The sequence below is a fragment of the Furipterus horrens genome, unplaced genomic scaffold (genome assembly GCF_987537825.1).
Source record: "Furipterus horrens unplaced genomic scaffold, mFurHor1.1.pri manual_scaffold_9, whole genome shotgun sequence".
In the NCBI taxonomy this organism is placed as follows: domain Eukaryota; kingdom Metazoa; phylum Chordata; class Mammalia; order Chiroptera; family Furipteridae; genus Furipterus; species Furipterus horrens.
Window position 1 is genome coordinate 52,386,334 of NW_028327179.1, and position 14,187 is coordinate 52,400,520.

The following is a 14,187-nucleotide window of genomic DNA, read 5'->3' on the forward strand; positions in this document are numbered from 1 at the left end:
TATATGTTTCTCTGCTTAGAGGGCAAGCACCAAATGTGGCTGAAAAATTCTGAAGGATCTTTGTGTAGAGATGCATTTTTTCTTTTTCTTTTTTCTTTTTGAGGTGGGAAGGACTGTAACTTATGGGCTTCTGTAAGATACACTGTTCCAGGCTGTGCATGTGATTGTGATGAGGAAATTATCCTGATAATCACCAGCTCTGTGGAAGCTGAAATAGTAAACTTTCTACATGTTGCATGTGATTCCAGAGAAATTATTTCTGAGCTTAGTGTACATGTGCACATACACACATTTTAACTTGGAGAAAAATTTAAATATAGAAAAGCACAGAATACAATACAACAAACAAGGGGGTTACATTTTATGGCTGTGGTTTTTAACTGGGGGGGAGGGCGATTTTGTTCCCTAGGGGCCATTGGCAAAGCCTGGAGACAGTTTTGGTTGTCCCGACTGGGGATGGGGGCTGCTACTGGCATCTAATAGACAGAGGCCAGAGAAGCTGATCAATATCCTCCAGTGCACAGCATGGACCCATAACAGAGAATTCTCCAGCCCCAAATGTTAACAATGCTGCTGTTGAGAAACCTTGCTTTATAGTAAGTTAATTATGTAATTATATTAGGAGATAAAAACAAAAAAAATTCATATTCCTTTCATTTAGGCAAATCATACAACTTCATAAATGTTCAACCCAATTACAAAATTACAACTTGGGCTCACCTATTATTTTTCTCTTTAATTATAGTATTCCAAGTTGATTAAAAATGTTACTACTAAAAATGATAAAGTATTTTTTTCATTGCAGGCAACTTGTATCTGCTTGTTTTGAGCTTATACACATGGCTGTGCACACGGACAGGACCCCCTACACACACATGCAAGCACACCCACAGGTATGTGCACACACCACACACACAGAGGATTGTTTGTGGAAGAAATGGCAACACATGCTGGGCTGAGGCTGTGACCTACCACAGCACTAGCACAAGAGAGAGTCACACATGGCACTCTCCCCCTCTGCATAATCCCAAGTGAAAACCCTTTGGACAGGGATTCATTAAAAATCTCTGCAATGGGTAACTTCGTTAATGATAGCTTAACTTTTTTTGTTAAAGCAAACTCTGTTTCACAATTGTGCTAAGTACTCTCCATTTATGAGTTCCTTTAATCACAATAATAATTTTATGAGATAAACTACTATCCCCTTTTAAGAATAAGAAAACTGAAGCACAGAGAGGCAAAGCAACCTGCCCAGGGTAACACATCTAATCAGTGGTAGAGCTGGAACTTGAATCTAAGCAGATTGACCCCAGAGAGGCTATTCCCAACCACAAAGCTCCCACATCATGTCAGTGCATAAGGCCACAACTTGGGGCTGGGATGCCTGCTGAGTGGGATCAAGACTCCCAAGGCAAGGCTTGTTTGTTTCTGTTTCCCCCTTTCTTCAGCCATCCCTAAACAGCCTCATCAATTCACCTAAGGGACATGAGAAACAAAGCAATCCCTTAACATCCTAGATCTCCTGGGAAGAGGTTTACAAAGCACCTAAAGGGCCCTTGTACAGACGTAGCAAACAGACTCAAGAGGCCAGCACAGGGGGCAGGGCACAGAAGGTGGCCCCCAGAGGGCTTCCATCCCATGCTGAGCAGAAGGTCTCCCAAACTTTCTATGTCTGCGACACCAGCTTGGGGCACAAGGTCGGAGCAGAGGAATGTGGCCAGTCCTGGGAGGGGGCTTCACATAACCCCTGGATTAACAAGGTGGCCAAGGCCAGATGGACCTCGGTAAGGACCTCAGAGAGATCCTGGGAGCTGACGCTGGGTCCTCATGTGAACATAAACATATTTAGAAAGCCAGATCCTCTGGACTCTTGGCAATGTGATCACCTTCAAGCCGACGATTCTTGCCTCCAAGACTGTGGGAAGCAGAAAATGAATCACAGGCCACAGTCAGCAGGCTGACCCCAGCATGCACGTCCCGAGATGGGGCAAGAAACGAAGACAGTAAACACTTGACTAAATTGGTTTTCCCACTTTTTCATGAGAAACATTCAACTTCATAAAAAATAACCACACTTTATTGACAACAATAGCTACCCTTTCTTATTTCCTTACCATGTGCCAGGAAACTACTTTATCTCTGTTTCTCTTGTAACTCCACAAGGCGAGAATGATCACCTTCACTGCAGAGTAAAATGAAGCTCATAAAGGTCATGTAATTAGCCCAAGGTCACAGAGTTAGTAAATGTTAGTGGAGAGCCTAACCTGGGTCTGTTTGACTCAGAAATTCATGATTTTTCTACTATGGCTTTTTCACATTACCACCGACCTCCAAAGTCCCCAGAACCAAATGCCTAAATACACACACACACACACACACACACACACACACACACTTTTTAAACTTAAAGAAGGAGACCAAGGTCTTGAATGCTGCCATGTACCCATCTCTCTGTATATGCCATGATCCTCAAACCCATGAGCTGAATCATAGGTGCTGAGAGATGAGCACACAGTCCAGTCCCCTGCTATTTAGCAAGGTGACAAGTCTAGAATCTCAGGGCTAAGCAGAGGCTGAGCTGGGATTTGGCCCCAGATGTGCTGGCCCCTGGGCTGTGTCCTTCTCATTGCACTGCAGCTCTGCTTTGTGATGATTCTGGTGCTGGGAATACAGAGTTGAAAAGGACCATCCCTGGTCCTGAAAGGTTCCTAGAAGCTGGCAGGTGTTCTGAGACAGTCCATGGGCAACTGAAGTGTGTGGCAGAAGGTGGCAAGTGGCACAGGAGAACAGAGTTCTATGGGGCAAAGGGGAGGAAGATGCCATGGGGAGAAGTAGGGAGGAAACGAAGCCATACTCCAGGTATATTTGCAAGAAGGTGTCTCACATCAGTCATTTTGCCCCATGAGGCACGCAGAGTACTTATTTTGCAGACAAGATGGAGAGACAGGAGGCGTCCTGCCTGCCCACACAGTTCACGGGGAGTCATGCTCTAAAGCCCATGCTCTCTCCACTACAACAAACCTTAAATGCTGTTCTATGAGGGCTTGGCAGGTTGGGAGGTCAGGAATAGGCCGGGTGAGTCAGGAGTTAGTCAGGTCAGGAGTGGCTCAAGCACCCACCCCAAGTTCAACTCCGATGGCCCTGCTTTGTATATGTAATTATAGATTGGGGTTCCACATGAGATTATATTTGACAAAAGCTCTGCAGCCAACAAAACTGAGTTTGAAGCCCCATACTATGTATGAGGTGCCACCTGGCAGGCAAATGCATCAGGCCTTGGAGTTTGGGCAGGGCAGGGACAGCATGTAGTCTATACAGACAAGAAGTGAGGGACAATGACTAGTTTTGAGACCTGGGGCGAGGCATTCCTATGCCTTAGCTTCCTCAAGTTCAAAATGGGATTGTATTGGTTCTATTTCTTAGGGCTGTTGAGAGGATGACATGCTCAGAGACATGGAAAGCACTTAGCACAGTGCCTGGAACTTAGCACAATGACCTTGTTATTAACTTGTTGAAAATAGCAGACTAAAACAGGAAAAAGAGAAATATCATGAAACTACAAGAGGAAATCTTAGGGACATTAAGACATCCTCACAGCCTCCAAAGAGTTCCTATGGCTCTGACCTCTGCCTTGCATGCTCTCGGCCTTGGTAAACATGGGTGTGAATCAACAGGACACATATCTAAATGGCAAGGTGTCTTCACTGCTGCTTGTCAGCTGGTTCAGCAAGAAGTTCAATGGAGACTGGGCTTTGGATGATAAGATCAGTAACCCAAACCCCCAAACTAATTTACTGCCACTGCTCAAGGCAGATGCCACAAAACACTTGGCACTCCCCCTAAGCTCCACTTGGCTCTTGCCCCAAAAGGCCTAAGATAAAGGAAGGCACATCGATCAGCCAAGCCAAGCCCTAGAGGTCTCCTTCACTGGCTAGATGGGGCCTTGCCTTGGGCAGAATTCTGTGGGGCACAGTGGGGCCCTTTCAGGTTTCTTTCATTAAAGACTCTATCCCTGAATTAAGTTTCCATTGAAGATTTTAATGGCTTATGGGACTTTTGTCTGCCTTGTTTGCTGCTGTATCCCAGAACCCAGAACAGCAGCACATCCCTGTAAATGAATGCATCATGATCCCATTCAGGGTGATCCGGCCTCTGCATTTTCATAGACACACAAAAGCAACTGGCCACAGAGCTTCTGTGGTCATTCACCAACCAACTAGCTGCATGGGACCTTCTCTTCCTTGCTCTGCTCTTGATCCCACCTGTCACCTTGGCTGCTAATACCACCACTGGGTCTCTGACAGTGTCCCTTTTGAGAGGTTTGATCTTTTCTCTCTTTCTGGTGGAAGGGGAGGTCATTTGCTACACAGCACTGAGCAAGAAGGTCAGCTTGTGCTGAGCACACGACTTGTTCCTCTCATGCTCACTCTGCCAGACACGACAACGTTAGCATTAGAGGTACCCACAACAGCCTTTCCTTATGAAAGAGAAGAGAAAACTAAAGCCTTGAGACATTAAGCAAGTAGCCCAAGGTCACTAAGCCGGCTACAGGAGGGGCAGGAGACTTGGCCTCTAAACAGAGCTCTTTGTAGAACACTTTTAGGGCCCTCTCTCTGCCTGTGCAATTGAGAAAGTGTTGAAAAATGGCCCTAAAAGCTTGAGCTTTCTTTCTGCATACTTAAAAAACAATATATACCTACAGTATATACAGATATGTAGGTATATATCCCAAAGCTACATATTCATAAGTGATATTAGGATATACAAAAACTACAGCCATCCCTTGGTATACATGGGGGTTAGTTCCAGGACCCCACACGGACACCATAATCCACAGATCCTTGCATCCCTTATATAAAATGGTTTACAGCAATGCAAACAGTCGACCCTCTGCATCCGTGGATTCCCAGCCATGTATTAAAAATATGTACTCTTTTCAATATTGGGTTGGTTGAACCTGCAGGATTCGAAACCTGAGGATATGGAGGACTGACTATATAGTTATTGAAAAAATACCCTTATAAGTAGACCTGCACAGTTCAAATCTGTGTTGTTCAAGGGTCAACTGTATTCTATAGTCCTAAATATATTTACTGAACAGCTTATGTTACCTCTGCTCCCTTTATTTTATACCTATTATTACAGAATAGTGATAACTGAAGAGGTGGGGAAATTAGAAATTCTGCGTGTGAGAAAGGGATAATGTAGTTTGCAAAAGTGCACTCAATATTACAATTACTTTGATTTATTTTAAGGCATAACATTTAATGTGCTTTGAAATTTAACAGTAAAGGAGGGCATTTAGATTTTATGTTCATCAAAAGGGAGTATGGCTTAAATAAAAAGATTGGGACATACTGTTCTGGAACTCACAGTACAGCTTTGGAAATCATCTGGTCCAATGCCCCCTTTAAAGATAAGGAAACTACACCCAGAGAAGTTAAGTAACTTCCTATCTCAGGTAAATAGCTATTTATTTGTTCCTGAGGGGAGCGGCCAATGCGGACTTTTATCTGTTGTATGGATGCTCATGGCACCTGCATTGAAGGGGAGTCCAGGGTTTGCTGTTGACCAGCTGAAGGGAATTTATTACACCAAGGACATAAAGACACAGAGGGAAAGAAAATTCCCAAACATACCTGAATTATTTTTAGCAAGGAGGATTCTTGGAAACAAAGAAGCTGAACTTGAAGCTTTATATACAAGGCATTTCCTCAGGGCAGCACCCCAATGGCCCCCATAGGGGCCTGCCCTTGACTATCATCCCTTCTTTGTGCAGCTCCTGTTGATTCTGTCTGGCCCTTTTTTTCCGGGAACAAAATGTCAGGCTGCAGGAGTGACTCCTCAAGCCACCGCTCTTCCCTTCCCTTTGTCACCTGCAAAGGCCACTGAAAGGCTGGGTGAATGATTTGGGTCTAGTCCCATCTACCTAAACAAGCTGCAGGTTTTCTCTTATTTGTTCTGATAGGACTGAGCATTTCAGCAGGACTACAAATCCTAAAACAGCTACCCTGAGAGCAGAGGCAGAGCCCCAGGAAGAATTTGCCCACAGCCTTGGGCTAAGACAGACACAGAGCCAGACCTCGTCTGGGAGCCAAAGGGGCGGCGATACTACGTGAGCGACTGCAGGAGTCCACTTACCGCAGTGCGACTGGAAAACCTGTGGCTTGACGACCTGATTACAGGCACTGCACACTACGAGATAGAAGTCGTCATGTGCTGGATAATGGCCAAATAAGTGCATATCTGTGGGGGAAATGAAAACAGGTGTTTTTGAAAAAGCAATTAAGTCTCAGAAGGTGTATAGTTTCCTCTTGGAGTTTCCTCAAGGACAGGTTTTCAAATGAGACACGCAGATAGGCAATAATCTTCACTAAAGGGAATGTGGTTAGTCATAATGCAGCTCCCCAACTCTCAGAGAAGCAATAGCCTCAGAGAATACCTCCTCATTTCACTCTTAGAAATGGATGGCTGCTGCTGCTGCTGCTGCTGCTGCTGTTGCTGCTGCTGCTCCCGCTGCTGCTCCCACTGCTGCTGGTTTAGTCGGTGGTGCCAGGGCTGCTCTGAGTTGCATACTATAGGGAATGAGCCTGTCCTGAGAGACCGTGTGTTAGCTGGGACCCAATGAGGCACAAGTTATTTTAAAAGAGGGTGTTCCCCAAACCCATTCCAACTTAAGCAGAGGTCTCTTTCAAGTGAGTAAGCGGGTGAAGGGGTTTGGGGGAGAAAGAGGAGTCATCCTGGCCTCAGCAGTTGCCTGTGTTTCCCCATCACCTGAGCGAGATCTTGAGGCAAAAGGAAGCCACAAAACAGGAGACCTGATTGCTGCCATCATTATGCATTATTCATCTGACTAGTATTTACCAAGTGTCTAAGTGTGCCAGGTACCACATGAGGTGCCTGGGATAAGTGGCAAACAAGATGGAGGGTCCTGCTCTCTTGGAGTTCACAGTGAGAAGAGAGAACATTAAATAGAAAATTGGACAAGTCATCATTTGGTTGTACTTGTGGTATGTGCTAAGGAGATGTGCAGGGTCCATGACAGATGCGAACCTCATTGGAGGCACTGGAGAGACTTCCCTAAGGAGTTAGGCGTTAGGCAGACCAAGGGGCAGGGGAGGAAGAGGAAAGCCCCAGGCCTGCCAAGGAAGGAAGTCTGTGTGTCAGAGGAACCTTTTGGCTGGGACAGAAGAACAAGGGGAGACTCCAGAAGATGTAAGCCTTGTAGACCAAGGTAAGGATTTTTGAACCTGGTTTTAAAAACAATGGGAACCTAGTGAAGGTTTTTAAATAAAGAAATGATAGGATCAGACATATGCTGTTAAGATTAGTTATGTGGCCTAAGAGACATGAATGCATATGTCCATACAAAAACTTGTGCATGCATGTTCATAGCAGCATTATTCATGATAGCCCCCAAAGTGAAAACAATCCAGATATTCATCAACTGGTGAAAGGATAAACAAAATCTGGTATAATCAGACAATGGAATACCATTCAGCCATAAAAGGGAATGAAATATTAGTACCTGATACAACATAGGTGAATCTTGAAAACATTACACTAAGTGAAAGGAGCCAGACACAAAAGGCCACATATTGAATGATCCAATTTATATGAAACGTCCAGAATAGGCAAAGATATGAAGACAAAAATTAGATTAGTGTTTGCCTTTGGTTAGGGGGCTTGGAGAAAATTAAAGAATGACTGCTAAAAGGTGGAGGGTTTCTTTTTGGGGTGATAAAATGTTCTATTAATTGAAAGAAGTGATAGTTGCATAATGCTGTGAATATACTATAAACCACTGAATTATACACTTTAAATGGGTGAATTATATGGCATGTGAACAAAAGTTGTCAAAAAAAGAGAGAGAGGTCAGTTCTGAGGAAACAGGTGCACCACTGGGTGGAGGCAGAGACCTGAAGGCAATTGGGCCTACCTCTTCTTAGCCCACTGGCTCTAGAGACATTTCAGCTCTGAGAGCAAGGTGCTCATAACCATGGACAGAGCTGACGAAGGAATTAAGACAGTGTATGCATGAAAATGCTTTCTGACACAGTCCCCCCGAACGGCTTTTCCCCAACTCCCTGAGCCCTCATTTTCTAGACACAACTGATGTCTTTAATAAAAACCAGCAAACACATGATGGTTGCCTCAGTTGCAGTGCTAGACCACAGGGAAGAGCTGAGTTCCTCACGACAATGGGGATGGCTCATTTATAACAGAGCAAATGCTTTAAAGGAGGCACACATGGCTCTATGATTTCTACTCAGAGCAGCCGTGCTTCTTTGAGGGAAGTGGAATTGACACATTTGTCATATGTGAGCAGCTGAGACCCCTGCTGCCTGGCAGGAGACATGTTACTAGAAGGGTGAGACCGGTTCCCACTGCAGGGTCCTCCGCGGGTTTCAGGTTTCAGGTGCATGAGCATGCGGTTCACCTCACATGACAGGGCAGGGCTGGGCACTGGGGCACACTGAAATTCTAATGGGTCTGTGGCCCTAGTTGAGGCCTGTTTTTTACCCTTCTAGGACTCGTCTCTATTTCCACTTCTGAATAAGACCTTTTACTGAAGGGGAGTATTAGTAGTCAGTGCCTGATGGGCGGGGAGGCCTGTGGAAACAGAGGCTGAGAGAGAACGAGCTATGACAAGAGTCCTGAAGAGTGACGAGGCCCATGCTCAGCCCACCCAGAGTGTCGGGGGCCCTCAGTGCAGAGCCTCACAGCATGGAGACGGTGCCTCTCGCATCTTAACTGCTGTTAACCCTCCTGTTCTACTTTTTATTTACAAGTCACTTTTATAACATACATTTTAAAAAATAACACAAGTGGTCTATGTTCTTATAAACACATCTAAAAATACAGAAAAGCCAGAAAAGGAATAATTAAAAAACCATTGGCAACCTTTATTAACACCTTGTACCTTGTTTAGGTTTAGTCATATATCCAGGAACATGTGAAATCAAGAACTGGCAAGGGCTAAGACACTTATTTATTCAACAAACATTTACTGAGCTGCCTTATACCCTTTCTGCAATAGATGAAGCTCTAAAGGAATAAAAGAAAATCATTAATTTAGAAAAGCAAGCATTAACAAAAATTTCTCAAGCTCCTACTCTGTGCCAGAAGATATGCCAGGGGCTGGAGGCTGAGACCAGACACTGCAGGGTGTGGGGAAGGTGCCTGCATCTTTGTTACACGTGCCAGGTAACCTTGGAGGCCTGTCAGGACTCCACTTGGTGTCCCACTGTTTCTGTATTCCTTCAGAAATCTGTAAAGCCTCCACCCCAGTGGCTCCATATACCTCTTATGCCAGGAGTTGAAGGTAAAGGTTAGGCTCATCAGAGACTTGCCACCTGTGTGTTCCACTCCCAGCCCTTCAATCTATTGGGACTTTTCTTGATTTCCTCTAGGGCAGATGCAACTTTGCGCATGTCTGCTCAGAGCATGTCTTCTGTGGAAAGCGAGAGAAACTGCTTGCCTGCTTGATTATTCCTCAGTGGCGCGACCTTAGAATCTCCTCTACAGGCTGCCCAGTTCTGATAGCCAGGCAGATGGGGAGCAAGATAAGGGCACTTGGCTGCTCGGAAGACCACTGCTTCAGGTGGCCAGGCAATGATGGTCAGTATGCTATTTGCTTGGGGATGAGGAGAAACGACAGGAAGAATTGAAAACTAGTATGCCCAGCACAATGCTGGGCAGCCTATTAATGAATTCTCTCTCTCAGTTTACCACCCTAATAAAACATTCAGTGCACAGGGAAAAATAAAAACAGTGGTTTGTTGCGGTGGACTTGTACCAGCTTGGGAGAGACAACTGTGCATGTCTCTTCCCAACTCACTCAGTGATAAGCATGGTGGTAGCTTGAATCAGCCATCTGGGAGTATTTACACCATGGAGATGGGCAAACAATACAAATCAGGTCTTTTCTTTTAGAGAGCTGTTTGTTAAACATTTACCAGTGCACTACTGAATAAAGATGGCAAAGAGGGAAAGTGAAACCACCTGTAAGGACACCACCTGGGGGTAATCACTGCTGACACAGGAACATACATCCTTCTAGACTTTGTTATGTGACATTATCTTAGTTAATCCTCATCATTAACCTATGAAGTTACCATCATCTCCACTTCCCAGGCAAGAAAACAAAACTAAAGTAATTTGCTTGAGATCCATGGTAGCAATTAGTAAGGCAGGATGAGATTCGAGGACACTGACTCTGAAGCCAATGCTCCCTCAAGTTATCAACTTAGTCTGGCAGCCTCAGCCTGCTCCCAGACAGCACCCGAGGGCCCGGCAGGCCTTCATTGGCCTCACAGCTTCACCTCCCCCAACAACCCCCAAACCCTACCTTCACTCCTCTTCTTTCCCAGAAGGCAGAGGAGGGAGGGAGGGGACAGAGCTCAGTTGTGATGGAAGGAGAGGCAATGCTTAGGACAACAGAATAGTTTCTATCAAAGCAAAATAACTGATCTCCTGTGTAGCTGGTTAAGTGTTTCTTAAGTCAATACTGAAAAAGAAATGGACAGAATGGGAGTAGCATTTTATTTAAGATAAACAGCTTTCTGAGGAGTACACTTTGGAGAAAGTCATGTGTACATACAAACTTTAGTTTATACCCAGGATTCACTTTTTGAAAATGGCTTAAGTGAAGGAAAAGGCAAGGTGGCATCCCCAATTCACTATTTGTACAGGACTTGTTTCTAAGATGGGAAGACAGCTGGTTTTGTGGATTTAGGATCAAACTAGATGCTGTGTACTTTTGAATTTGCCCCTGGACACCTTCCAAAGCTTGAGACTGACATTATGAAGCCACAACTGGTGAGAGCTCAAAGGATGAAAAACTTAAGAAGCAGTGAATGAGGATGAAATCCTTCCGTTTGCAAATGGGAATGCCAGGCAAAGCACAGGCTGCACGGAGAAGCTGCAAGGAGCAGACCTGCTTTGAAGGCAGTAGAATCGCTTATCAGCAGTTGGTGATACCTATGCTTGCTGTGGGCAAAGAAAGCAAAACACACAACTTTGAGTTTTAGTTACCAGAAAAAAAAGTAAAGTCCTGGAAGATGGCTTGGTTTCCCTAAAAGTCTTTTCCAGAGCTGTGAAACCACCTAATTGCAACAGGAATTATAAAAATGTCAAGGTAGTAATCCTCTACTATAGCAACAATTTCATTTAATTTTAAAATTATGCTTCCCTTTTTCACTGACTCTAAAAAATACAGAAAAAAAAAATGATTGTATTTATGTAATTTCAACATTCCAGGTCCTTTCCAGGAAGGCAAGTGTGAGTCCTGCTTGACATGTAAGTCTCTGCCTGTGGGGGGGTAACTGGCACAGACCTCGGTAGAAGCTAAGGATGTGGTAACCCTGTGAGGATGGCCAGAGAGCCGGGTGTTACTGAACTTCCTTGGAAAACTCTCAAAAAGATGAGCTGGCTGCTGGCAGTGGTTCTGATTTGCAGGCTTCCACTTACATAAACTCAGACATGGGAAATTACTGGGAAGAACTATCACCATGGTTCAAGGACACACATGACTGCCTCCAAGCAGATCTGAATCTGGATGCAGAAAGGCACTTGCAAAAATGACGTGGGTCACAGCGGAAGGAGTGCCTCTCATATTGGTAAAGGCTGGTTCTAACAGCTTTCCTTTCCCCCATTAATCTTAATATGCTCATTACACAGTTTTTATTAATTCGTCTTTTCTCTCTGCTAGTGGAGTTTTCAGCTGCATTTTAATCACTTATGTCAAATGGAAAGCTTAAGGGGATATAAAAAAATCATTCCTCCTTTGCTCTGACAGGGTGATTCTATTTGTTCCCCAACCCCCAAATCTTCTTCAATTCATAGAACAAAACCACCGGGGGTCTTCAAAGCAGTGACATCAGACCTAAGAGAATGTTCAACTCCCTTCTAGGAAAATGCAAAAAGAAAGGTGGCCACTTTTCATTTTTCAGACCTCTGAAAACCCAGGGCCTGACTGTGAGGGCTTCAAAAACAGAAACTGAAACGCAAGGACTAGAAAAGCAAGCAGCACCGTGAGCTTTCCAGCATCAATGGAAGCAGGCGAGCGAGTGTGCGTGGGTGGCAGGCGACAAGCCTTTCTTCTCATACAAACCAAGGATTAAAAAGGGCCCAGTCTCCTCTTGCTGTGGCTGGGCTGGAAGTCACCCCCTTGCAAGGCTGAAGCCAGGAGCTAGGCCTGGTAGCAGGTGGGAGCTCCCCATTAAGCTGCACAAACCAATCCCTCCTGCTTCCCAACCCAACCAACCCACCCAGCCACATAAAACAGCAGAATCCCTCTTTCCTCAAAGGGCATTTACAGGCCAGGGGCCACAGGTCAGCCTCTCTCACCAGCCTCTCCTCTGGCTTCCACTAGACCTAACAGAACTCTCATCCTGCAGCCCAAAGAGGGAAGACAGATGACCCCAGGAGGTGACTGGAGCCCAGAGTTTACAGCAAAAACTACGAGTTGTGAGACTTGTAAAATGCAGTGCCTGAGAGCAGGGGCCTGGAATCAGGCAGCCTTGAGCTGAAATCCTAACTCTGCCGTTTGGCATGGTAATCAATCCACTCTAAGCTTTTGTTTCCTCCTCTGGAATTAAATGACTTTTGTAAAGAGGTTGGTACATAGTAAGGATGGAAAAAATACAACGGATTATTATCTATGGCTTTCTTCCTGTCTCTTGCACTCCTTTGGGAAGCCTTCTTTGACGCCCCGGAGGAGAGGCAGAGTTCCCCCAACCCCCACCTTGCCCTCAGCACAGGACCATAGCTTTCCTAATGCTGCAGCAGGGTGAGTGGTTTACACCCCTCTCACCATACTGGGGTCATCTTGAAGACAGGAATCATAGGAATCATGACTTTATATCTTCATAGCCAACCAGTCTGGCACATGACACGCCTAATAAATGAAGTTCTCAAATTGATTTACTTTTGATGCTCTTTAATTTTCTCTTCTCTCAAAGGGGAAGATGTAAGTGATAAAAAAAAATAAATAAATAAAAAATAAAAAAGTTGCCCTGATATCCATGTTATATTCTACAATTACAAGGTCAATAATTATGTCTTTGTTTATTCTTTGAGGCAAGGGCTATGTGAATCTGAGAAGGAGGCATGCTCCAGATGGGCCACCTTAGTGAAGAAGTGGTTAATTCCTGCTCTCACCATGCTAAACTCTGAAAGTTGGTTCCTTCTTCCTCTGGCACACACAGCCACTCCACATCCCACCCCCAGCAATGGCCTCTTGGAGCCAATGTTTGGGGTCGGCCTAGGGGTGTTCTCTGGGTGTTCCCTCTGGTCCCATTTTGTTCTTCCTCATCTTAGGGCTGCAAAGTGTTTTGAATATCAAGGTAGTGAGTGCTTCAGGGCCTGGAAGGTCTCGACTTCGCCCTCCCTTCCTGGTTTCGCTGTATCCTGTACCACACTGGACCAGGACAGTGTCCAGGCTCAGCTCAGGGCACACTCAGAGATCTGAGTCCAACCTGGAGGAGGATCTGCCTGGCTGGCTGCTCAGTGATATATACCTGGTAGCCAAGAGAATCATTTTGCAAAGGGCTCCCCTTTGCTATGCCTGGCTTAGGCAACAATGCCAACAATTTATCCCTAAAACTGTTCCTGGGGATATAAACTTATATCTAATTCTCTCAAGCAGCTGCAGGACAGCCAGGCTCCTCCCTCGCCAGTCATACACACCCTTGTCCATCATCCAGTCAGGTAGCTTTTGGTCTGACACCTCCACCTCTGGCTCTCAGGACAGATGAGAAACATGTAACCTCTTTGGCAGGTTTCTGAGTCCTGATAAGGTATCCTGGCTAAAAGTAATTTTTACAGCAAGGGTTGTCTGGGCTTAGAGATCAGCTCCATGGACAGGAAAGCCCCATTATCCCCTCACCAAGTTGGCCCCAGGGCCCTAGGCCCAGCCAGGAGAATTTCTGTGTAGACAACAAGGATGGGGACAGCGTTTTCAACCAAGGATTTGTGCAGTTCACCATGACTCAGAGAAGAAAAACATCAACTGAGTGGGGGGAATTATGGTCTCTCCGGCGGGCTTCCTGCCTAGCAGCACTGAAGGGTCTGTAAGTAGAGAGGACTCTGAGCCAGCAGAGCGTCACCAGACCCCCTTCCCTCTCAGGCTCCCCTACCTGGGCCACTTAAGTGTTTAAATGTTCACTTAAATCTTTTGCTCAC

At 45.3% G+C, this 14,187-nt stretch overlaps 1 protein-coding gene across 4 annotated transcripts in view; it reads right to left on the reverse strand.

The window, feature by feature from the left end:
- Positions 1 to 14,187, reverse strand: part of ATXN7L1 (ataxin 7 like 1) — a 251,901-nt gene that overhangs the window by 172,823 nt on the left and 64,891 nt on the right. For all 4 annotated transcript variants that reach the window (XM_090287329.1, XM_090287328.1, XM_090287332.1 and 1 more), the window contains exon 3: positions 6,142 to 6,246. In XM_090287329.1, coding sequence (XP_090143455.1) covers positions 6,142 to 6,246 — 105 coding nt within the window. The remainder of the gene's footprint in view (positions 1 to 6,141; positions 6,247 to 14,187) is intronic.